Source organism: Anomaloglossus baeobatrachus, chromosome 4, assembly GCF_048569485.1.
Source record: "Anomaloglossus baeobatrachus isolate aAnoBae1 chromosome 4, aAnoBae1.hap1, whole genome shotgun sequence".
Lineage (NCBI taxonomy): Eukaryota > Metazoa > Chordata > Amphibia > Anura > Aromobatidae > Anomaloglossus > Anomaloglossus baeobatrachus.
This window is the reverse complement of record NC_134356.1, coordinates 346,458,047-346,485,244: the sequence shown is the minus strand read 5'-3', so window position 1 is coordinate 346,485,244 and position 27,198 is coordinate 346,458,047. Positions and strand designations below refer to the sequence as shown.

Genomic DNA, 27,198 nt, shown 5'->3' with positions numbered 1-27,198 from the left:
TTAACATATTTGGAAAAAATACACAAAAAGGTATGTATAACACAAGACAGTGAATCAGCTTGAAATGGAGTTACTGAAGACAAAATTGTAAGCTTTGTTACATTGATTAAAATTAGGTTTGCCAACTATTTTCGTTAGGATTACGACCTTATTGGTTGTATTATGTAACACATTTGCTTTAGCAGCGCACTGTACTGCATAAAGGCTATACACTGCTGTTACAGTCAGGGCCAGAAATATTTGGACAGTGACACAAGTTTTGTTATTTTAGCTGTTTACAAAAACATGTTCAGAAATACAATTATATATATAATATGGGCTGAAAGTGCACACTCCCAGCTGCAATATGAGAGTTTTCACATCCAAATCGGAGAAAGGGTTTAGGAATCATAGCTCTGTAATGCATAGCCTCCTCTTTTTCAAGGGACCAAAAGTAATTGGACAAGGGACTCTAAGGGCTGCAATTAACTCTGAAGGCGTCTCCCTCGTTAACCTGTAATCAATGAAGTAGTTAAAAGGTCTGGGGTTGATTACAGGTGTGTGGTTTTGCATTTGGAAGCTGTTGCTGTGACCAGACAACATGCGGTCTAAGGAACTCTCAATTGAGGTGAAGCAGAACATCCTGAGGCTGAAAAAAAAGAAAAAATCCATCAGAGAGATAGCAGACATGCTTGGAGTAGCAAAATCAACAGTCGGGTACATTCTGAGAAAAAAGGAATTGACTGGTGAGCTTGGGAACTCAAAAAGGCCTGGGCGTCCACGGATGACAACAGTGGTGGATGATCGCCGCATACTTTCTTTGGTGAAGAAGAACCCGTTCACAACATCATCTGAAGTCCAGAACACTCTCAGTGAAGTAGGTGTATCTGTCTCTAAGTCAACAGTAAAGAGAAGACTCCATGAAAGTAAATACAAAGGGTTCACATCTAGATGCAAACCATTCATCAATTCCAAAAATAGACAGGCCGGAGTTAAATTTGCTGAAAAACACCTCATGAAGCCAGCTCAGTTCTGGAAAAGTATTCTATGGACAGACGAGACAAAGATCAACCTGTACCAGAATGATGGGAAGAAAAAAGTTTGGAGAAGAAAGGGAACGGCACATGATCCAAGGCACACCACATCCTCTGTAAAACATGGTGGAGGCAACGTGATGGCATGGGCATGCATGGCTTTCAATGGCACTGGGTCACTTGTGTTTATTGATGACATAACAGCAGACAAGAGTAGCCGGATGAATTCTGAAGTGTACCGGGATATACTTTCAGCCCAGATTCAGCCAAATGCCGCAAAGTTGATCGGACGGCGCTTCATAGTACAGATGGAGAATGACCCCAAGCATACAGCCAAAGCTACCCAGGAGTTCATGAGTGCAAAAAAGTGGAACATTCTGCAATGGCCAAGTCAATCACCAGATCTTAACCCAATTGAGCATGCATTTCACTTGCTCAAATCCAGACTTAAGACGGAAAGACCCACAAACAAGCAAGACCTGAAGGCTGCGGCTGTAAAGGCCTGGCAAAGCATTAAGAAGGAGGAAACCCAGCGTTTGGTGATGTCCATGGGTTCCAGACTTAAGGCAGTGATTGCCTCCAAAGGATTCACAACAATATGGAAAATAAAAATATTTTGTTTGGGTTTGGTTTATTTGTCCAATTACTTTTGACCTCCTAAAATGTGGAGTGTTTGTAAAGAAATGTGTACAATTCCTACAATTTCTATCAGATATTTTTGTTCAAACCTTCAAATTAAACGTTACAATCTGCACTTGAATTCTGTTGTAGAGGTTTCATTTCAAATCCAATGTGGTGGCATGCAGAGCCCAACTCGCGAAAATTGTGTCACTGTCCAAATATTTCTGGACCTAATTGTATATCAAGGTGAATCTAGTATTGATGAACATTAGTTATACAGTCAGGATATTACTTTCACTGCTTCCAAATAAAGAAGCTGGTACTTTACTGCTGTAGGCTCTTATACTGAATGTTTGCATTGTAGCTATGATGTAAGTTTACAGCAAAACCTGGGTACCAGGAAAGTGCTTTTCCACCTACTGGTTGGATATTATAGAGTAGGAGGAGCTGGATAAATTGAGATATATATATATATATATATATATATATATATATATATATATCTATATATATATAATTGCCTTATTCTGTCTGTCTGTCTGTCTGTCTGTCTGTCTGTCTGTCATGCTCCAAAATTGTGTCCTTTCGGTGACACAAAGCTGATTGGCCGCTGGGCTCGCCATGGCCCCGCCCCCCCACACCGATTGGCCGCTCGCCCAGGCTGCGCCCCCACACGGATTGGCCAGCCGCTCGCCCAGGCTCCGCCCCCCCCACAGATTGGCCTCTCGCCTCGGCACCCTGCAGGCATTGGCAATTCGGCCACGCCACGCCCCGCCCCCCTCACGCAATACACGCTAGCTCTGGCCCCGCCCCCTCCCTCCCCCCGCGCATTCCCCGAACTGACACGGCTGTCACGGAGGTGAGTACTGTACTCCCCCCCCCCTCCCCCCCCGCGCATTCCCCGAACTGACACGGCTGTCACGGAGGTGAGTACTGTACTACCCCCCCCACCCCCCTCCCCCGGCCCCCGCTCGCACGGGAGTGGGGGCATGGTTATAAGCGCATCAAGGTCCTGCTGCAGCGGAAGATCCACACGCACACACATAACAGCACACACACAAACACAAACATACACACACATCAGATCACACTCACTCTCACACACACACCTCACACACACCTCACATCGCATCCACACACTCACAGCATCCGGCGATATCGCTTGCTTCTCGGCCTTGATACTGTGCTGTTGTGATCTTCCAGGACCTGACGGAGGATCACATGGCCAGAGGCATGTGGTATGTCCGGATGCTGTGAGTATCAGCGCGTATGTGCGATATCGTCAGTGTCTGTGTGTGTGAGTGGATGCGATCGGGTTTGTGTGAGTGGATGCGATCGGGTGTGTGTGAGTGGATGCGATCGGGTGTGTGTGAGTGGATGCGATCGGGTGTGTGTGAGTGGATGCGATCGGGTGTGTGTGAGTGGATGCGATCGGGTGTGTGAGTGTCGGCAGAGGAGCACGGCGTGCTGGAGGAGGCTGGGAGCAGAGAGGCTGATCATGGGGAAGGCTGGGAGGAGAGAGGCTGATGCTGGGGGAGGCTGGGAGGGGGAGGCTGATGCTGGGGGAGGCTGGGACGAGGGAGGCTGATGCTTGGGGAGGCTGATGCTGGGGGAGGCTGGAAGGAGAGAGGCTAATGCTGGTGGAGGCTGATGCTTGGGGAGGCTGATGCTGGGGGAGACTGGGAGGGGAAGGCTGATGCTGAGGGAGGCTGGGAGGAAGGAGGCTGGGAGGAGAGAGGCTGATCCTGGGGAAGGCTGGGAACGGGAGGCTGATGCTGATGGAGGCTGGAAGGAGAGAGGCTGATGCTGGGGGAGGCTGGAAGGAAAGAGGCTGATGCTGGTGGAGGCTGATGCTTGGGGAGGCTGATGCTGGGGGAGGCTGGGAGCGGAAGGCTGATGCTGAGGGAGGCTGGGAGGCGGAGGCTGGGAGGAAGGAGGCTGGGAGGAAGGAGGCTGGGAGGAGAGAGGCTGATCCTGGGGAAGGCTGGGAATGGGAGGCTGATGCTGGGGGAGGCTGGAAGGAGAGAGGCTGATGCTGGTGGAGGCTGATGCTTGGGGAGGCTGATGCTGGGGGAGACTGGGAGCGGAAGGCTGATGCTGAGGGAGGCTGGGAGGGGGAGGCTGGGAGGAGAGAGGCTGATCCTCGGGAAGGCTGGGAAGGGGAGGCTGATGCTGAGGGAAGCTGGAAGGAGAGAGGCTGATGCTGGGGGAGGCTGGAAGGAGAGAGGCTGAGGTTGGGAGGAGAGAGGCTGATGCTGGGGAAGGCTGATGCTGAGGGAGGCTGGGAGGGGAAAGCTGATGCTGGGGAAGGCTGGGAGGACGGAGGCTTGGAGGAGAGAGGCTGATCCTGGGGAAGGCTGGGAGAGGGAGGCTGATGCTGGAGGAGGCTGGAAGGAGAGAGGCTGATGCTGGCGGAGGCTGATGCTGGGGGAGGCTGGAAGGAGAGAGGCTGATGCTGGTGGAGGCTGATGCTTGGGGAGGCTGGGAGAGGGAGGCTGATGCTGAGGGAGGCTGGGAGGAGGGAGGCTGGGAGAGGTAGGCTGAGAGAAGAGAGGCTGATGCACACACACACACACACACACACACACACACACACACACACGCGCGCACTGCACAACACACCACACACACACACACACACACACACACACACACACACACTGGGAACCACAAACAACTGCCCTACACAGACACCCACACACACAGACAACGCTGCACACACACAACACCCAACAGACAAACACCGCGGCACACACAAATATACGCACATACCGCACAACACACACATTGCACAAAACATACCTCCCCCCAAAACACACCACACACACACAAACCGCGCAACACACACACAACGCTACAGACACACAGCGCTCCACAAACAACGCAACACACGCAACACACATACAACACCGCTCTCACCCCCCGTCACACCCAGACAACACCCAGAACATCTACAGCGCCTACACAAACACTTGGTAACTACACACAACAACATCTCTCTCTCTCTATATATATATATATATATATATATATATATATATATATATATATATATATAACAAAAATCATACATGAACTACACAATACGTAAATTCTAGAATACCCGATGCGTAGAATCGGGCCACCTTCTAGTATATATATATATATATATATATATATATATATATATATATATATACATACTTATGATAAAATATTCAGCATATCTTATGACCTATTGCCTGAAAGGTCTACTTTTTCAAGGATGAGGATTTCAGCCGGCCTTCTGATCAGTAAATGAAAGTATTCCTTACAATACACAGGAAAGAAAAGGCACCAAAGGTGGTGAAGAAACAGATTATTGATGGCAAAACTCCTTCACCTAAATAACCAGACAAGATTCAGGCAACTGACATAAAATGGTATCTATGCATAACAACAACGATATGTGTGTCCTTCAGCAACAGTTCATTGATCTTGCTTCCTATAATGAGGCAACTTTACCCCATTTTTGCTCTAAAAGAAAGCAGGTCAATCAGACCTTCACAAACAGGAAAATATGTAAATAAGGACAGCAGAGCTTAGCCAAATAAATGCTAATTGTACAAAGCTAATCCTAATCCTTGCACTCACCTATTGCCAAGCTGTCAGCTTTTGGTCTGTGTGAATACGGAAGGTTTTTGTAAACCTGTTCAACTATTTTTTCCTTGACTTGTGTGATTGTATCACAGTTTAATACTTTCACTGGCACAGGCTCCAAACCTTCATCTTGAACAATGACATTAACAGTCTGGGAAAAAAAGATGATTATTAATTACACTAATATATTATTGCCATATTCCTGCTAAATTCTTTATGCATTATTTTCCAGAGATGTAATGGAATCACAGTATATATTTCTAGGAAAAAATCCATATTTTGGGACAATCCAGCTGGATTTGTGTTCAGATCTCTGTTCATATGTGCTCATCGTCTCGTTTTATCTATTATGTCTGCACAACAGATAAATCGAATTAGGGTCCTGTGAAGTCCTGAGTAAATCAGAAGCAGAGGAGTCCCATATATCTATCTGTAATATTATATAATATAAATACCGTATATACTGGCGTATAAGACGACTTTTTACCCCCTTAAAATAATGGCTACAGTGGGGGGTCGTCTTATACGCCGGATATACGGGGGGGGGGGGGGGTGTATGTACACTGCAGCGTCCAGGGGAGGTGGGGGCAGCAGCTCTGGAGCACAGGGGAACGCTGCGGGCTGCATCCTTTGATCTCCTGCACCCGCTCATATAATATGCACAGCCGCTGTCCATCTCCAATGGTGCTGAAATTGCACGCAGTGAGGGGCTGGGGCAGCGGTGCATATTATATGAGCCTGCGTCCCAGTGTGATCGCACATGTCCCCCATGTGTTAGATTTGGCCCCCAGGCTGCTGCTCATTCTAAAATAAAAAAGCTTTACTTACCCCCTCCAGCGTTTCTCCCCGTGTCCCTGCTTCCACTGTGATCAGGCAGAGATCTCAGCCTGCTGTGCCGATCACATGACCGCACTGACAACCAGGAAGTGGAAGAACAGAAGCACGGAGCCAGACAGGAGGGAGCTCAGCGCTGCAGGAGGTAAGGAAAGAGGGTTTTATTTTACTTTGGGCAGCAGCCTAGGGGCCATATCTGACACAGGGGGACTTGTGCGATCTATATAGGGGCCATGGGCAGCACTATGGGGGCGATATCTAACACAGGGGGACTTGTGCCCATTATGGGCCCCGGTGAGCTGCTTCTAACCCCCCCAGATGTATGCCCTGCCAATCCCCCCCCGCCGATGCCGCGGGTGCTGTACCCGCCGAGCCGCGGGTGCAGGCCCCACAGAGCAGCAGAGTTGTGTGTATTTGTCTGTATGTAGCAGAGTTGTATGTGTTTGTCTGTATGTAGCAGAGTTGTACGTGTTTGTCTGTATGTAGCAGAGTTGTACGTGTTTGTCTGTATGTAGCAGAGTTGTATGTGTTTGTCTGTATGTAGCAGAGTTGTATGTGTTTGTCTGTATGTAGCAGAGTTGTATATGTTTGTCTGTATGTAGCAGAGTTGTGTGTGTTTGTCTGTATGTAGCAGAGTTGTGTGTGTTTGTCTGTATGTAGCAGAGTTGTATGTGTTTGTATGTAGCAGAGTTGTATGTGTTTGTCTGTATGTAGCAGAGTTGTATGTGTTTGTCTGTATGTAGCAGAGTTGTGTGTGTTTGTCTGCATGTAGCAGAGTTGTGTGTGTTTGTCTGTTTGTAGCAGAGTTGTGTGTGTCTGTTTGTAGCAGAGTGTAGTACCATTGTTTCAGTCCAGTTGTGGCTTTATACAGCAGGGAGGAGCATTCCTTGCTGTACTAAGTGAACATTGGAGCGATTGATCTGTCAATGGCCCTTTAAAAACATATTGTACGGCTCTCGCGGAATTAAAATTAACATGTTGCAATCAAAGCAGACTTTTTTTCATTTGGGAGCGGGGTAGTCTTATACAGTGAGTATATCCCAAATTCTATATTTTTAGGGCAGAAGTTGGGGGTCGTCTTATACGCCCAGTCGTCTTATACGCCGGCATATACGGTATGTACGCGGTCCTGTCTGTCATTCCGGGTGCTCACTCCACGTCTGCGGTAACCTTGCGACGCTTGCTGTTGGGTCTGGTTGCCAGGGTAGCAGTACCTAGGCTGCTGACACACAGCGTGCTTTTCAACCACCGGGGCGTGGAGAGGGCCGTGACATACCCGGAGTGATGGATGGGTCCGCGTCAGCAATGGGGAGGGATTTGGATATACGTCAGCATATACATTGGAATGGCGATCCGGGAGCCGCGTTACGGTGGGGGTGGGCCGGATATACGTCACCTGACACATGGGAAGGAGTCCCGGGTTCCGCGTCACTGTGAGGGCGGGCCGGGCATATGTTACTGCACACATGGTGAAGGAATCCCGGATACCGCGTCACTGTGGGGGCGGGCCGGGCACACGTCATTACACAGATATGAATGAGGTTCCGGTTTCCACCATATAAAAAGGCGCTCTTTTCAAAAACACATACACACGTCCCCTGAAGAAGTGGGAAAAGCGCGTCGGGACAGAGGACGGGCACACCATTCACCATCATTGTCAGGTCAGTGTATCTATTCATTGCCGGAGTGACTTCACTTAATTGGGGAAGCTTATGGTCGGTGATTATACTGCCATGTTGCCTGTCGGCTGAAGTATAACAGAATTAATTAGGCTTCACTGGGATATATGATATATGAATGCCGAATTATTGGTTGAGCTCAAGCAGAAACTTTTGTGGACCAGGGCTTCTGGTAAACAGTTGAATGATAGTTTTGATCTTATCCCCAATTATACCTGTACACCCACCGTGTATGGTGGGAAGTTGATATTGAAGTTCATTTTAAAAAATATCTTCAGTACTGGAGAAGGAACTGTGTGTTCTCGGCATTATGGAGATCACTGGGACAATATTGGTATGTAGCTACGTCCAGTGTGATGAGGAAGTTAAGATCTCTGCTTGATACAATTGATTGTTAATAATTTTATGCGATTTAATAAAGTTGAGTCTTTTTAGGTCAAACACCGTCCCTTTGAGTTCTTGGTGGTTATAAATTATTGTTGGTGTAAAACCTAAGCATGAGGTTAATGGTTTTTGGACAAGTGACGTATAAATCACACAGAGTTAGAAATATTTGGCTTTTGGGTGAAATTTCAGTTTTATCCTAAAATACACTAACCTTTCCAGGTCTCTAAAATTTTGGATGCACACGTCCAACTGTTCGACATTTTAGTACTTTTAGCACAACTTGCTGTTCTTCAACAAGAAACTTCATGGCAAAATTAACAGGTGTTTGATCCATGAATTGCCCAAAAAATTTCAGGTTTCAGTTATAATTGGTATTTAAACAGTCCTCCTCATCATGCTAGTCACATTTTGACATCATGAGACTAAGAGGACACCTAACAATTGTTTAACAGTACATCACAATTGCAAGGTTTCAAGCAGATATTCTTAAGACAGAAGTAGAAACTGAGCTTTGAGTGTCACAGAGTGTCAACAGCAGGCTGCAACAAAGATACAGAGAGACTTGAAGAGTCCTAGAAAGGCATAGAAGTGGACGTCCTTTGGCCACATTCCACACTGATAAGCGCTTCATTGTGAACAATGCTCTTCGGAACTGGATGATGAATGCCACACAACTCCAGACACATTTAAGACCCAAGTGTCACATCAGACCATTCAAAACGGTCTACATCAGCATAGTCTGCATGCTAAACGACCTACATGGGTACCTGACCACTCCACCAGGCATAGGCTTCATCATCTTGCATGGGCCAGGGAGCATCTATGCAGGACAAGGGACCAGTGGTCCTCAGTGCTGTTCAACGATGAATGTCAATTCACACTGAGCAGAAATGATGGCTTCTAAGGATGTTGGAGATGTCAAGGAGAGCTCTATGCATAGGCCACTTATCACCAGACAAGCCTTTGCTGGTGTTACAGTATGGGAAGATTCTGTTTAGTCAATACTGAACTGTCCGAGACTTTGTAATTGGTACAGTGACAAGCTCCTACTACCTGAATAACAATCCAGTCATTGTGCCTCTGCATGAACAGCATGGACAACAATGCTAAAGCTCATCATTAGGGAATGGCTGCTGGAGATTGGAGTACCTCAAACGGAGTGGCCTGCACTTTCTCCAGCCCTGAATCCTATAGTCCTATAGAAAATATGGGATCAACTAAGTTGCCGAGTAGAGGCTCATTACTGAGTACCCCAGAACCTTAATGACCTGAGGGCCGCCCCTTCAAGAAGAGTGGGATGCCATGCCCCAGCAGACAATAACTTTACTTGTGAACAGCATGAGACGTTATTGTCAAGCTGTAATTGATTGTCAAGGTCACATGACAAGTTATCCAGACACTGACATTTATTTGGGCGGGTACACTCACCACTGTTGTTGGCTTTTGTTTCAATAAATTGTTTGAGATGAGGAATTTAACTGTTGCATATTTATACTTAAATGCCCTACTGTCATGATAAAATATCACTGCAGCATGAACTTTTTATGGTTTCCATAACTTTCATCCAAGCTAAATGTCCCTAACATTTTGTTAGTAGTGTATATAGAGCTGTATTTTTTTTTATTTTTTTTTTAGAACGGAAAAAAGAAATGCGTGCAGGGCTTTGGTTTCCACTCTAAACAGCCGAAACTAGACTTTACCAATACACATCACTAAAGCCCCTCTGATAAACTCCATGTATTTGTTCTAAACGAAACAGATAAATGGGCATATGAATGGAGGCATAAATATAATAGAGATATATAGATCTGCATAGACAATTCTATACCATCGGCGTACAGCCAACTAAAAAAAAAAATCACAAGTAGTAATTTCCCACTTTTGTCAACTTAAAGAGCACCTGTCATCAGGATTTTATACCCCAAACTAATGACGTGTAAGTAATGGTGCTGTAATGCTGATAAACTCACTACATTTCTTGTCCAAATCTATTTTGCTGTTTCAGAGAAATCCATAGTTGTGATTGCATGCTAATGAGCTGCAAGTGCAGCAGGGTGGGCACTGTACTTACAGCTTTCCTACCTCTTTGTAATTTATGCCATCTGCCTACCTCCTATCTATGACAGGACACTGAAATGGAAGCCACCTGTCAATCAGAGACCGGAAACAGGCAAGTGAGTGGCAAATAGGGAGAGAGGCAGGAAAGTTGTGAGGGTCCACCCCACTGCACAGACAACACCGCATACAAATTCAACTATGAATTTCTCTGAAACAAACCCCCCCCCCAAAAAAACATATTTCTACAAGAAAGGTGAGAATTTACTTTGCATTAAAGCACCCTTACATACACGTCCTTAAGTTGGGGATGAAATTCCTGATGACTGGTTCTTAAGAGTGTCGCTTAGCATTCCTGAGTTACAACTGTAGATTGTGGAGAGGGTGGCATGCTTGTTTCCGCAGCCAGACACTGGTTCGTGAGAAGTATACCACACAGAGGAATTTATACATTTTGCACACATTTACTGCAATCAGAAAAAATAGGATCCAATCAAATGGTAATAAAAGCATAAGTCTTTTTTCCCCCTAAATTTTAGGCATTTTATACACTTACTTGTTCTTAGTGGTGACATTTTGATGAAAACTTCTATTGAAGAGTGAAATAACATTTTTAGAGCTACTCTTACTGCCATCTCGAGCCATTCTGTAAGATTAGAGATCTAATTCTCCCTGGGGTTGTTATCCAGGATGATTGCTTTGGTCACCAGAACAAACCCACTATGCAGTCTGAGCAATTGTATCTATTCATTTACAAAAGAGGCCACTTACCAACTGTGAGTATTCAACATCATCCCCCAGTAATCCAGTATCATTCAGGGTGTATTTGGCTTTAATTTGCACAGCATCCACAGGGCCCTTCTCCACTTGGTGCTTGATTGCCTTGAAGAGTTTGTATAGATGTTCACCAGCTGTGTCCTGCATTTGAAATAAAAAGAGAAACATGTCCGCTAAATGGATCAAGGAATAGCTTTTAATGATGTTGTTAACATCTGAAATCCCCATCCCCAGTGGAAACTATTCTTTGTCCATGCATGAGCAGAGGCTGCTTTATGATAGCTAAAGAGGAAGCCAAATCTTTAATACTGCCGCTAAATTGGCATGGGCAAAGCAATATAACTCACTAAAGAGCAGCATGTCCTGAGGGCTGACATATGCAAAAACTCAACTACCTGACCTTCCCAACTGGCTGCATTGTATTAGGGACATAGAAGCATTACCTACCTTTAGGTACTGATACAAACAAATAGACATCCAGTTTGAAAGCATTCTCTCCACGACGGTTTCTGATCTGAAAATATGAGAGAGGATGTGATGAACTAATATGTTCTTAGCTAATGTATCACAATTAGATGAACAAAGGTATATAGTAGAAGGAAAGACTCACAAGCATAGTTACAAGAAAAAACAATGTTCTAGAAAATGATCAAACCCCACAAAACAACCCAAACAAAAACGCACTGTGTGAATTGGATTTTAGAAATCTTATTTATTTCGCTGCTACTATAAAACACATTTTTTCTGCACATAAAATAGCTACGTATGAACATATCCTTAACACACACAGCTCATATACAGGAAACCTACCCCTCCCTTCCCTAATCGGTGTATCTAACTCTTCAGATTCAGATCCAAAAATAAATAATCCATCATATTTTTATAAAGACATTTTTAACATTTTATTGCTAGAAATCTGCAGTGTTGGTGCATAACAGCCTTTTCCTAAACCTAATTTGTGAAAACTGAATGCACTTTTAGGAAATAGGCACAATGTAAAATTATGGCAGGTAGTTCATTAGTCTGATGCCAAACCAAGCAGGTAAAGTGCTTAACCCTTATCATAGAATATGGCTTATGCAGTGATTATAAAACTGTAGTTTGCTTTACCTCCTCAGCATCAGTTTGGGATTCTTGGCCACATACTGCTCCATCAGCTCCACAAATAAGGTTCTCATGATATCTGTGTAGTACTCCAGTTTACCGTGCAAGGCAATTGTAAGCAGGGAGGCAAAATAAAGCTTCTCTCTGGCAGAAAAGTCCTTCTGGCTTTCAAGGGTGTGGATAAACTAAAAAAAAAAAAAGAAATCTATATAATAAAACCCCTAACATCCCAAAAGATTGCTTCACTGTTTGCTATGTTTCGATCATGGAGAATCTTTATATATAATTATATATATATTATATATATATATAATATATAATATATATTATATATATATATATATATATATATATATATATATATATATATATATATAATGTATAATATATATAATATATATATATATATATATAATATATATATATATATATATATATATATATATATATATATATATATATATATATATATATATATATATATATATATATATATATATATATATATATATATATATATATATATAAAATTATATATGTATTATATATAGAAGTTATATTCTCCCTGTAGTAGCTCACTTCCAGTCATCTGGGAGGTATATGGATGTGTATGCCATACGGGAGCTAAAAGTGAACCAACCTATCACGTTCATAAACACTATTTACCTATGTATGTTTGGGTAATTTGCAGGTAAACAGCATTTAAAGCCTGTGTAGGCAGCTTACTGGAACAATGTCTACAGGGAGAAAACTAAAGTTATATTTTCCCTGCACCTGCTTCCTTCCAGTCATTTGGGCAGTGCAGAGAGCTGGTAGTCACCACTTACTAAACAATGAGCATGCTGGAATCATTCCTAGTGCACCTTGAATAACAACCTGCTCATCAACTTACGTGCAAGGGCAGGGAGTCAATCCGAGGAACAATTACAGCAGAGTTCATCATGTAATATCGAGTGACTATAATCGCTCCCTACACCACCAAAAGATTATAACCACTACCCACACTAACCTAATGACTCGGTGATGAGTATAACTGCTCCCTGTTACCGGACCCAGTGACTGAGCAGTGACTACAACCACTCCCTGCACAGGCCCAATCACTGAGCAATGACTATAACCATTCCCTGCACCAACCCAGTGCCTGGAATTGAGCAGCTGCAGGAAGAATATAGCTTTATTTTTTCCCTGTAGCCGCTGCTCCAGTACGGCAGTTATACATACTTTAAACACTATGTACCTGCAGATTACTACCATATCTGCAGGTAAGGTGGCAGGCTTCCTTTAAACATAGCCCCAAAATTCAGTATACATTATTAACTTTATTATTTATTACAGGAATTAAAAAATAAAATAAAATCTGGTAAATAACAGATTAGTATAAGGAGACTGATTTGAAAAATAAAAGCACTGATCATCTGCTTTATATAGTCATTGCAAAAAGTGTTGTGACCCTTGAAATTGTAACAGAACATGAAGCATTTCTCCCAGAAAAATTATAGCAATTACACGTTTTGTTATATACGTTTGTTTTCTTTGTGTGTATTGTAACAACACAATAATTTTACACAAAAAAAAACAAAATGGGCTGGACAAAACTGTTGGCATGCTCAACAATATTTAGTTGTACACGCTTTGGAATAAATAACTGCAATTGCCTTGTATAAACATCAACAAGCTTCTTACACCCCTCAATTGGAGTTTTGGATCCCGCTTTTGCAAACTGCTCCAGGTCTCATATTTGAAGGGCGCCTTCTATCAAGAGCAATTTTAAGATCTATGCAAAAGTATTTAATGGGATTTAGATACAGACTCCTTGCTTGCCAATTCAGAACTCTCCAGCACTTACTTTTCATCCATTTCTGGTGCTTCTTGAAGTATGTTTGGGGTCATTGCCCCGCTGCAAGACCCATGATCTAGGATGCAAACCCAGTTTTCTGACAATGGACATAAAATTACAAACCAAAATCCTTTGGTAATCTTCAGGTTTAATGATCCCTTGCACACAGTAAAAGGCACCCAATGCCAAAGGCAACCGCAAAACATCTTTGAACCTCCACCATATTTGACTATAGGTCCTGTGTTCTTTTCTCTGCAGGCCGCATTCAGTTTTTGGTAAAAGTAGAATGATGTGCTTTACCAAAAAGCTGTACCTTGATCTCATCTGTCTAAAAGACACTTTCCAAGAAGGATTTTGACTTGTTTACATATATTACGGCAAACCAAGTCTAGGTTTTTATGTCTCCGTGTCAGCAGTGAGGTCCTTCTGGTTCTCCTGCCACAGGGTTTAATTTCATTCAAAAGTCGACGGAAACTTCAAGCGGACACTGATGCACCTTGAGCCTGCAGGACAGCTTGAATTTCTTTGAAACTTGATTGGGTCTCCTTATCCACCATCTGAACTATCCTGCGTTGCAGCCTTTCAAGTTTTATCTGCCGTCCACCTCCAGGAAAAATAGATACAGTGCCATGGGTTGTAAACTTCTTGATTAAAAGCTGCACACCGTGAACATCAAGGTCTCTTGAGATAGAGATTGATGATATTTTTCAACAATTTTGGTCCTCAAGCCCTCAGACAGCTTTCTTTTTTTTTATTCCATGTTTAGTGTGGCACACAGACACACTGTGCAAAGATTAAGTCAACTTCTCTCTTTTGATCTGGTTTCACATGTGCTTGTCATATTGTCCACTTCTGTTCCATGCCACAGGTGAGGTTGAACGAGCATCACAGGCTTGAGACAAAGTGGTTTACTCACAATTTTGGAAAGGAGCCAACAATTTTGTCCAGCCCATTATTGGAGTTGTGTGTGAAATTACGACCCACTTGCCTTTTTTTTCCCTCTGTATATATTGGAACAACACAAAAAAAAAAACAAAGGAAATAAACGTGTATAACAAAATATGTTTAATTGCAATAATTTTCTGGGAGAAATACTTCATTTTCTGGAACAATTTCAAGGGTGCCCACACTTTTGGACATGCTTGTATTATGAAGACACGCATGGTTCTACCTTTTGGCTGATACAAAGAAGAACAAGTAACAGGTTAGTACATGGGACTGTTCAAGTGATGACAAACACTACCATCTGCATGCTATGTAGTAATGGATGCAATCCTAAACCCCTAATCTGCTGATAACTAGAAGCTTGATTGGGACACATTTGGACATCCTAGAACTGTAGTTCTCCCCAACAAATTTATGACACCATGATTGTTAGGAAGACAGGAGTAATTGAACAAAGACTAAAGCTGGGTTTACACACTGCAACATCTCAAACGACATCGCTGTAACGTCACCGGTTTTGTGACGCAATAGCGATGTTGTTTGCGATGTTGCAGTGTGTGAATCCTATCAGCGACCTGGCCCCTGCTGTGAAGTTGCTGGAAGTTGCTGATCACTACACGTCGTTCAGGACCATTCCTAGGTCCTTTGTTTCCCGCTGTGCAGCATGACGTTTCAGTGTGTGAATCCTTTTCAGCGACTTTGTTAGCAACTTCCCTTTCAAAAGGCTGCTTATCAACGTCCCCAACAACCAGCTAGGTCGCTCTGCAGGTCCGGATCGCTGGTAAGTTGTTGGCCAGGTTTGCCGGGTTGAACGCTCACCAGAGACTTAGCAGAGACTTATGGAGATCGCTATTGCGTCACCAAACCGGTGACGTTACAGCGATGTCCTTTGCGATGTTGCAGCGTGTAAACCCAGCTTTTGAAATCAAAAATACCTACTTATCAGAGTTGTAATAAAGGCTGATAAAAAGAAAAACAAGTACTGAACTTACAATTGTCAGAAATGATTTGCTGTTGAGGAGGTTGGAAAACTGGTTCAGTGCCTGCTCTACGGTTGGTCTCCTTGCTTCTGGAATATCAAGTTTGCCTGTGATCATAACATCTTTCTCACCATCTTTGGATGGCCAGAAAAACACTCTGTCAGTGTACATTTTATAGTCCAAAACCGGTATTCCAGTGTCATTTACATCATTGGTTTGGTCTTCCATTTCTATCATAAGATCTAAAAAATAAAACCCAGAAAAAAATCAAAATAAAGACACCAAAAAAAACCAAACCTTGGTATAAAAGGATGTTTGCGAGGAAGAAAAGGAGAATAAGTGGTATTTGAATAGGGCAAACTTCAGACATGTAATACTCTGAATATAGGTTACCTTCTTTCTGAAAAGCAAATAATTCTTACCTAAACCAATGAGGTTACATTAGTTTCTTATAATTATTTTTCATTGTAGATAAATGCTATAGAGCATCCTTTTCTCAAGATAATATCAGTTTACCTGTGAATTCTTTCTTGCAGCGATCTCTGACACTTTCTTCTAATCCCTCTAGCTGCTGTTTCACTTTTTCATACTCGCGCTCTGCTTGTTGACTTTTCCTCCTTTGGACAGAACGTCAGATTTCAGATACACAGTGGAAACAATATACTTCATTGCTATTATTGTGGACCCCAAATGGATTTCCCATTAAGGTTCAAATTATGGTCCAACCACAAGTACATGATTACTGGGATGATCAGTCTGGGGAAAACAACAACCCCACGAATAGCCACCCACAAATTAGAATAACACCACCGCAGTTACAAAATTGCTTTCTGCCATATGCCGTTATCAATAAGACTATAGAATGGCCTTGTTAGCAAGGGTATAATGGTACCAATAAATAAATGGTGGCTGTCTGGGGAAGCGGTCAGGTTCCTTTTAAAAGGGCCCGTACGCACCAATCCAGAACTGCTTCTCAGTCTATGTCCGAAAGGCACCAGGTATTTGAGGCACTCTCCCCTTCCTTATGGAAGGTGCCTGGGTAACATGGTCTAGCCTTTAGAGACATGTTGCTAGTTGTCAATTTTCTGGTGCTGTATTGCTGTTCTGTATCACTAATACCCATATACTACTACAGGGATATAAGCCTAAAGCCTTATTTTAAATCAACATATTATAGGTGAATTTTTGCACTTACTTCTAGGTAGCAATATTTATTTTTAACCCTTAAATTTAGCTACTTGTTGGAGAGGATTATGTATTTGTGGAAAACTATAGCGTATTACATTTGTATGAAGATAGCTTGAGACACTACATACCGATAAAAGTAGACAGCAGTCACAATGATTAAGATCATTGGTATGAGGACTACTGGGATAATTATGTGTAAAGGAATTGCCGGGGACTGCCCATATTCTACCTTTCCCAGTATCCATTCCCTGTTTCCGAATCGAACCTATGAAGGAAAAAAGTTTTTCAAATGTATGTCTCTAACACCTTTATTACCAAGAGTCAAGATAGACACATAGAAAACACATGTTTTAAGAGAATGGCCATACCATGAACTCTGGCAGGTTGTCTGTGGTGTCTCTCTTGTGGCGTTTCCTGGGTGCAGGTTGCTCCTCGGGTGGAACACAAAACAAGTCGGTTGCAGTTAAAGTATTTATCTTGCAAGGTTCATCACCAACAAAGGCTTCAGCTTCTTCTATGGTCATGGCAGCATTAAGTTGATTGCCCTGAAAAAAACCCCATCAAGTTAATAGACCAATACACAAACTACACTCTTCCATAAAATAAGACCCATTCAAGGATTGCTAGCCTTATGATGCGTCTGTAAGGAAATACGGACATACTAAATAATTAAAAACTCCAAACTTGACTTGTATGGTGAAAGGAAATAAAATGGGTGGAATAAGTGAGCTACTGCAATGGTCTAAAATTAGCCTTCTATGCATAATTTCCATATATACAATTAGGACTTCAAGTACTGACTGCCTAGAATTATAAATGTAAGTAAAGGAATGATATCAGATAATGGACACTAGGGGGCACCACAAGCAAAATAAACCATTATTAAGTTGCACTTCTTTGTCAGGGAAAGTTTATTATTCATCTTAATTTGATCCAGAGGTTGATTTGTGATAAAAAGCATTACAAAACAAGCGGCAGTGACAGAAAACCTGACACTAGAAAGCAAATCACATGGAAGAGGACTTCACATTGGCAACTAGAAAACAATAATTAAATAATGTATGCACCAGAGTAAGTAGTGAACTTACCTTGGCATTAATGAAATTGTTCACTTGTTTTTGTACACCATCTGTGAAGTTATCAAATGTAGGATCATCCAGATAATTGAAAGAGAGTTCAGTTGTCTGCAGAGGTGTCATAAACCCATCCATTTTAATCATTACAATAACCTCAGAGTTCACGTTATTTTCCAGTACTCGAGGAGAAGAGAATATTATCACTGTGTCACTGACTTTTTCAATGACATCTTGCTTTTCTATCTGTAAAGAATAAAGAAAGAAAACCGCTGACCTCTCAAATATCATAGCGCTCATAAATGAGACGTATTTTTACACATTTATACAGTTAATAGAGCTCAGGAAAAGTAAAATTATTACACTGAAAGGACAAATGAGAATCCTGGGTAATGGCCAACCTGTTTTATAAGTGTGTGTGAATTTGTATACTTAAGCCTAAAAGTAGCATAAAGTCCAGGGAAATAGCAAATTTGAGAATATATATATATATATATATATATATATATATATATATATATATATATATATATATATATATATATATATATATATATATATATATATATATATATATATATATATATATATATATATATATATATATATATATATATATATATATATACACACACACACACACACACACACACACATAGTACAGACCAAAAGTTTGGACACACCTTCTGATTCAATGAGTTTTCTTTATTTTCATGACTCTGAAAATTGTAGATTCACATTGAAGGTATCAAAACTATGAATGAAAACATGTGGAATGAAATACTTAAAAAAGTGTGAAACAACTAAAAATATGTCTTATATTCTAGGTTATTCAAAGTAGCCACCTTTTGCTTTCATTACTGCTTTGCACATTCTTGGCATTCTCTTGATGAGCTTCAAGAGGTAGTCACTGGAAATGGTTTTCCAACAGTCTTGAAGGAGTTCCCAGAAATATTTAGCACTTGTTGGCCCTTTTGCCTTCACTCTGAGGTCCAGCTCACCCCAAACCATCTCGAATGGGTTCAGGTCTGGTGACTGTGGAGGCCAGGTTATCTGGCGTAGCATCCCATCACTCTCCTTCTTAGTCAAATAGCCCTTACACAGCCTGGAGGTGTGTTTGGGGTCATTGTCCTGTTGAAAAATAATTGATGGTCCAACTAAATGCAAACCGGATGGAATAGCATGCTGCTGCAAGATGCTGTGGTAGCCATGCTGGTTCTGTATGCCTTCAATTTTGAATAAATCCCCAACAGTGTCACCAGCAAAGCACCCCCACACCATCACACCTCCTCCTCCATGCTTCACGGTGAGAGCCAGGCATGTAGAGTCCATCCGTTCATCTTTTCTACAAAGACACGGTGGTTGGATCCATAGATCTCAAATTTGGACTCATCAGACCAAAGCACAGATTTCCACTGGTCTAATGTCCATTCCTTGTGTTCTTTAGCCCAAACAAGTCTCTTCTGCTTGTTGCCTGTCCTTAGCAGTGGTTTCCTAGCAGCTATTTTACCGTGAAGGCCTGCTGCACAAGTCTCCTCTTCAGGCTATGTGTCCACGAGAGAATGTTGCTGCGGATTTTTGTGCCTCAAAATCCGCAGCTTTCCCCCAGAATCCGCACCTTAGCATAGCTGCGGATTTGACGCAGATTTGACGCGGATTTCGTTGCGGATTTTGATGCGGATTTTGTCCATTGTACTCTAATGTGTTTCTGAATAAAGCTTTGACTGTTTTGAAGGCAAAAAAAAGTCTCTTTGTGTCATTTCCTGTCCCAACCCTCCTTTCTTCTCCATTATCCATTTTGTTAGCAGTCTCACAGTGTGCTTATACAGAAAAGCTGCGGCCAACACCACTGGGCTCTTACATTCTAACAGGCTGTATATAATAACCCAGTGGTGGTGGCCGCAGCTTATAGCCAAAAAATGTGGTCCCATGTTCCCTTTCACTGTTATTTAAAAAAAAAAAAAAAAAAAATGTGCTCCGCTGTATTTTCACTGTCCAGCCCGATGCAAGCAAGCAACTGGGGGCTGTGCTTCTCAGCGGGATAAGGCTGAAGCATTCTCTGCCCCTCCCGCTGAGAAAAACAGTCCTCAGCTGCCCCTGAAAATGGCGGCTTCATTGTGAAGCGCCATTCTCAGGTGCTGTACCGAGGCTCATTCAGCCGCCCTGATGCATTTGGCTGGCTGGGTAATCTGAAGGGGTTAATGCCAGTTTTCTGCAAACTGGCACTAAGCCCGAGGTTCATAATGTCATGCCTGTGTAGACACGGCCATTATGAACCTCCGTTTGGTAATAAAGAAAAGAAAACACTTTTTGAAAAATTTTATTTGAAATAAAAACACACAAACATCCCTGATTCCCATCTTTATTACTCCCTGAATCCCCCGACGATAATCCATGACAGCTCCGATGTGCACCCGGCTGACCCGGGCACTGGCGTCAGCCGGTCACAGCAGCTGTCAGTGTACGAGATGCTGCACAGCTCTCTTCTGTCTGCTGGGACCGGCTGACGTCCGTGCCCGGGTCACATGAGTGCACATCGGAGCTGATGGGAATCAGGGATGTTTGTGTGTTTTTATTTCAAATAAAATTTTTCAAAAAGTGTTTTCTTTTCTTTATTACCAAACGGAGGTTCATAATGGCCGTGTCTACACAGGCATGACATTATGAACCTCGGGCTTAGTGCCAGTTTGCAGAAAACTGGCATTAACCCCTTCAGATTACCCAGCCAGCCAAATGCATCAGGGCGGCTGGATGAGCCTCGGTACAGCACCTGAGAATGGCGCTTCACAATGAAGCCGCCATTTTCAGGGGCAGCTGAGGACTGTTTTTCTCAGCGGGAGGGGCAGAGAATGCTTCAGCCTTATCCCGCTGAGAAGCACAGCCCTCAGTTGCTTGCTTGCATCGGGCTGGACAGTGAAAATACAGCGGAGCACATTTTTTTTTTTTTTTTTTAAAAAGAATTGTGAAAAAAGAGCTGGGATCCTGTTTTGCCAGCTAAAAGCAAGCAGCCTGTAACTAGCTGCTTTTAGCTGGCAATCCAGAGTCCGGACACAACACGACTACACTGCCACTACTCTACACTACAAAATGGTGAAACTTCCTCTTCCTGCACTATCCTACATCACTTCCTGCGGATTTGTTTGCGAGATCCGCACCAAATCCGCAGGAAAAAGAGCCTGTGGGAACAGACCTGCGGATTTCTTGCGGATTTTACACCTTGCATTGACTTGCATGGGAAAAATCCGCACCAAAATCCGCAACAATAATTGACATGCTGCAGATTTTTCCGCATCAAAATCCGCGGCAAATCCGCCGCGGAAAAATCCGCAGCATGGGCACAGCATTTCCAAAATGCCATTGAAATGGCTTGGAAGTGCTGCTGCTGCAGATTTTCGGCAAATCCGCGGTAAATCCGCGGCAAAATCCGCGGTAAATCCGCAGCGTGGGCACATAGCCTAACAGTCGTTCTAGAGATGAGAAGGTGTGTCCAAACACTGATGTATTTACTTATTATTATCTGGGACTTTAGTCACTTTTTGGGCTTCTTCAACATATAGAGATCCATACATGTAGCAGCAAATAAAGGATCGGCACTCCAAACTTCATAAACGATAAGGAATTTATTCCATAAGTGTTCAGGATACACGCAAAAGGACAGAGAACGCCTTTTCGGCTAATAAGCCCTTTTCAAATAAATATATATATATATATATATATATATATATATATATATTCATGCGAAAATATATATATATGTGTGTATATATGTATATATGTGTGTATATATGTATATATGTGTGTATATATGTATATATGTGTGTATATATGTATATATGTGTGTATATATGTATATATGTATATATGTGTATATATGTATATATGTGTGTATATATTATATATATATATATATATATATATATATATATATATATATTTATTCATTATACACACACACACACACACACACACACACAGACATATATATCCATCCAGAAATAGTAGATTTGAAGCATCACTCCAATGGAAAAATCATATATAATATATGTATGCACATCTCAATTTAGAATATCATCAAAGAGTTAATTTCAGTAATTCAATACAAAAAGGGGAACACATTATATAGAGTCATTACACACACAGTGATCTATTTCAAGTGTTTATATCTGTTAATGTTGATGATTATGGCTTACAGCCAATGAAAATATTATTGTCTCAGAAAATTAGAATAATTACCACAAAACACTTGCAAAGGCTTCCTAAGAGTTTAAAATGGTCCCTTAGTCTGGTTCAGTAGGCTACACAATCATGGGGAAGACTGCTGACTAGACAGATGTCCAGAAGGCAGTCATTAGCACACTCCATAAGGAGAGTAAGCCACAAAAGGTCATTATTAAAGAAGGCAGCTGTTCACAGAGTGCTGTATCCATGCATATTAATGGAATGTTGAGTGTAAAGAAAAAGTGTGGTGGAAAGCACAAGCAATCGGGATAACCGCAGCCATGAGAGGATTGTTAAGAAAAGGCCATTCAAAAATTTGGTTGGAGATTCACAAGGAGTGGACTGCTGCTGGAGTCAGTGCTTTAAAAGCCACCACACACTGATTTATACAGGACACGGATTATTTGGAAATCACGGTCCCAGAGTCTGGAGGTAGAGTGGAGAGGCCACAATCCAAGCTGCTTCAGGTCTAGTGTGAAGTTTTCATAATCAGTGATGGTTTCGGGTGCCATGTCATCTGCTGGTGTAGGTCCACTGTTTTTTTTTTGTTTTTTTTATCAAGACTAAAGTCAGCGCAGCCATCCACCACAAAATCTTAGAGCACTTCATGCTTCCCTTGGCTAACAAGCTTTTTGGAGATGGAAATTTAATTTTCCAGCAGGACTTTGCACCTGTCCACACTGTCAAAAGTACCAATACCTGGTTTAATTACCACAGTATCACTGTGCTTGATTGGCCAGCAAACCCGCCTGACCTAAGTCCCATTGAGAATCTATGAGGTATTGTCAAGAAGAAGATGAGAGACACCAGACCTAACAATGCAGACGAGCCGAAGGCTGCTATCAAAGCAACCTGGGCTTCCATAACACCTCAGCAGTGCCACAGGCTGAACGCCTCCATGCCACGCCGCATTGATGCAGTAATTCATGCAAAAGGAACCCCGACCAAGTTTTGAGTGCATTTACTGTACAGATTTTAACTCAGAAATGTTGGGTTACTAATCATTTTTTCAGCTTGTCTTATATAATATTCTAAGATAATGACTTTTGGGTTTTCATTGGCTGTAAGCCATAATCATCAACATTAACAGAAATAAACACTTGAAATACCGTAGATCCCTCTCTTTGTAATAACTCTATATAATATATGTGTTTCCCTTTTTGTATTAAATTGCTGAAATAAATTAACTTTTTGATGATATTCTAATTTATTGAGATGCACTTGTACACACATACATATACACACGCATACACACACATACATATATATATATATATATATATATATATATATATATATATATATATACACACACACACACACACACACACACATACCGTGTTTCCCCGAAAGTAAGGCCCTGTCTTACATTAATTTTACCCCCAAAAGTCCCACCCTGCCTTACTTTCGGGGGAGGCCTTACATTGGAAAAAAAAAACAATTTTCAACAACATCCCCTGCAGCCTCCCCATTGTTTCACAGTCCGGCATCCACCCCATCCTCCCCCTGCAGCCTCCCCATTGTTTCACAGTCCGGCATCCACCCCATCCTCCCCCCTGCAGCCTCCCCATTGTTTCACAGTCCGGCATCCACCCCATCCTCCCCCCTGCAGCCTCCCCATTGTTTCACAGTCCGGCATCCACCCCATCCTCCCCCCTGCAGCCTCCCCATTGTTTGAGAGTCCGGCATCCACCCCATCCTCCCCCCTGCAGCCTCCCCATACAGTGGTTCTGCCCCCCACTCTGCCACCACACACACTGACACATACGGTACCGGTACAGCCCCACACGGCACTCACACACATATCGTACCGGTACCGTACACACACACACACTGACACATACAGCCCCATACGGCACCCATACACATACCGTACACACACACACAAAGAGAGAGAGAGTTTCGGAACTTACCGTTACTTTCCTTCTGTTTCGATCTCCTCTGCGGTGCCGGACTGACGATTCGGATGCCGGGGACGCTGGACCAATCGGAGCGAGCCTGCAGGCGGTGACGTCGCGGCTGATTCGGCCAATCAGCTGCGAGCCGGCTGACTGGCCAATCACAGCTCGAGCTGATGGCCAGCAGGGAGCCTGTGACGAACAGGCTGATCGGCCAATCAGCATCGAGCAGGAAGGGCGTTGATGGAGCGAGGGAACAGCGGCAGCGGTAAGTTCCTGTACTTTCCCCAGGGACCCCACCCATATGCGGCCATACTGTCCCCAGTGACCACCACCCATAGGCGGCCTTACATTCCCCGGGCCCCCCCCGCTACCCTGCCTTACAATCGGGGGGTGCCCTACATTGGCGGACCCCCCCGAAACCCCCACCCTGCCTTACTTTCGGGGGGGTCCTACTTTCGGGGAAACACGGTATATATACACACACATATATATATACTAGCTGTACTACCCGGCTTCGCCCGGGTTACTAACTGTTAACAAAATGGAATATATTAACAAAAATGTATTCTACTCACAAAAACCACAACACAAATAGATAGAAATGTAATTATTAAAAGGCAAAAACTAAGCTAATAGAAGCTTTTCACAACATATATTTCAACACCACAGATATTCCACACAGATTTAACTAAACTGGCCAAGTAATGTGCTCCGTCTGCCCCTTTCCCCGTCTGCCTGTCTTTTTTCTGCCTGTCTCTATATCTCGGTTTCTTTTTTAGATAGGGGCAAAATTGATTAGTTAATTGGAACGCACGGGGTTAAAATTTCGCCTCACAACATAGCCTATGACGCTCTCGGGGTCCAGACGTGTGAGAGTGCAAAATTTTGTGGCTGTAGCTGCGACGGTGCGGATGCCAATCCCGGACATACAGACACAAACATACACACATTCAGCATTATATATTATATTATATATATTATATGCGTGTGTATAGGTGTAGATAGATTAGATACATATATCTATCCGTGTAGATATAGATAGACCTACCATATTTATACATACACCTAAAGTTAAATTTTGTCTATGTATAGTGCTTAGCATACATAAGTATACACAGACATAAAGGCAAATAAGATTATGTACACAAAAAAGTAATTTTCATAACAAGTTCAAGGCCATGTTGCAAAACGGAGTACACCCCAATGAAAGTGTTAGGAGCGAGTTTAGACAACAAAATTCTAATGACCTGTGGTTGAATGGTTGTTAAATTATTTATTTATAAAACAGGTGTGCAGCAGATAGTTGACCATAAAAGAGTGCTACTTAAAGGGAATCTTTCACCAGGTTTTTGCTGCATCAGCTGAGGGCAGTATAATGTAGAGACAGACATCCTGATTACAAAAATGTGTCACTTACTGAGCTGTTGCTTTCATTTTGATACAATCAATGTTTCTTTGCTGCAGATATAGCAGTTATACAGAGCTCATAAATCTGTTGGACTACCTGGCGGCAGGGCAACTAGTGCTGTAATGATAATCTACTGCTGATTAATCAGTGATTTTATCAAAACTGCATTACGCAGCCCAGTAACACCACTGGAATCAGGATCTCTGCCCCTACATTATGCTGCTTTTAGATTAGGTGGCAAAAACCTGTTGACAGATTCCATTTAAAGGGGCTGTCCAGGTTTGGCACTAAAGTCTGCAGGTACTCTATGACTGCAGACCTGTGAATCCTCACATTGCGCACTGTCAGGATTCTCTGGTGGAGACGGCAAGACCAGACGGTCATGTGACTGCAAGTATACGATATGCATACTTCTGTCTACATTACGACTAAACGGGCACAGCTCACTTAATTCACTTGTATTGAGCGAGGCAATGCATGTCTAATCAGGATGTGGCTGGGAGTATGCATGTCGCAGTAGAGCATACTGACAGCATGCACTGAACATGATTTGAGAATTCACAACTCTACAATCACAGTCACACAGAGTAAGTGCAGACTTTCTTGCCAAAATCTCTAACAAAGAGAACCCCTTCCCACTTCATGCTGTCAGCAATGGCACCATATAGAAGAGAAATGTGACAAGACCCGAGAAACAAAAATAAAAGGCAAAGGCTACAAGCAGATCAGCAACGTTTTAGTTATCAATGAGAAGGATGTAGAAAAAGTGATATAAAAATTTAAACATGTAGCTGCAACCATCTTACAGAGAGGTCCAGGCTAACCATGGAAGTAAACACCTAAACAGGAGTGTCTTCTGATGAGGAGGATTGAAGAAAATGGACATGCAAGTTCACCACAGTTAGCTAAGGAAGTAGAAAGCCAAATAGGCGTATGTATTTCCCGTGACACAATATGGCGGACACTGCAGATGAATGGCATGTACGGGGATCATCCACGAAATAAGCCTCTTCTAAAGCCCATCCACAAAAAAGACCACCTCCAATTTGCATTGACTCGTGCCAAATAAATCTGAAGAATATTGGGACTCTATACTCTCAAGTTATAAGACCAAGATAAAGGTTTATGGAACTTATGGCTTTAAAATGTGTGTATTGCAGTTGTCTGGTAGCTATATTTTATTGATGGCATCATAAATTCACAGATGTTGTGCTCTATATTGAAAGAGAAGATGCTAATTTGTGTCCTTGGTAGATATGCACTTTTCTAACATGACCATAATCTAAAACACACATCTATTCCTTTTCTGAAGAACAGAGTGAAAGTGATTCAGTGGCAAGTATGTCTACTGATCTGAACCCAATCAAAAAAGTTAACTTCATTTTAAAGGAGGTATACTCATTTAGGTTGAGCACTGTAAATATATTTATACAAAATTCTACAGAGAACATAGGGGTTAATCTCCAGCTGATCTCCATTTTCTGCTGGGGAATAACTGGGGTAGTAAGGTCTTAATCCTTTTAGTCCTACTCCAGACAAGGCAGTAGACATAGGACGGTG

General features: G+C 42.5%; 1 protein-coding gene across 1 annotated transcript in view; it reads right to left on the bottom strand.

Moving 5' to 3' along the window:
- The window catches only part of LOC142302402 (plexin-B2-like), a 335,800-nt gene that overhangs the window by 4,113 nt on the left and 304,489 nt on the right, over positions 1-27,198 (bottom strand). The window contains exons 21-29 of the mRNA XM_075343449.1: positions 18,127-18,357; positions 17,407-17,583; positions 17,167-17,303; positions 16,367-16,467; positions 15,863-16,092; positions 12,095-12,273; positions 11,432-11,498; positions 10,979-11,125; positions 5,247-5,403 (exon numbers count right to left, since the gene is read on the bottom strand). Of these exons, the coding sequence (XP_075199564.1) occupies positions 5,247-5,403; positions 10,979-11,125; positions 11,432-11,498; positions 12,095-12,273; positions 15,863-16,092; positions 16,367-16,467; positions 17,167-17,303; positions 17,407-17,583; positions 18,127-18,357 (1,426 nt within the window). The remainder of the gene's footprint in view (positions 1-5,246; positions 5,404-10,978; positions 11,126-11,431; positions 11,499-12,094; positions 12,274-15,862; positions 16,093-16,366; positions 16,468-17,166; positions 17,304-17,406; positions 17,584-18,126; positions 18,358-27,198) is intronic.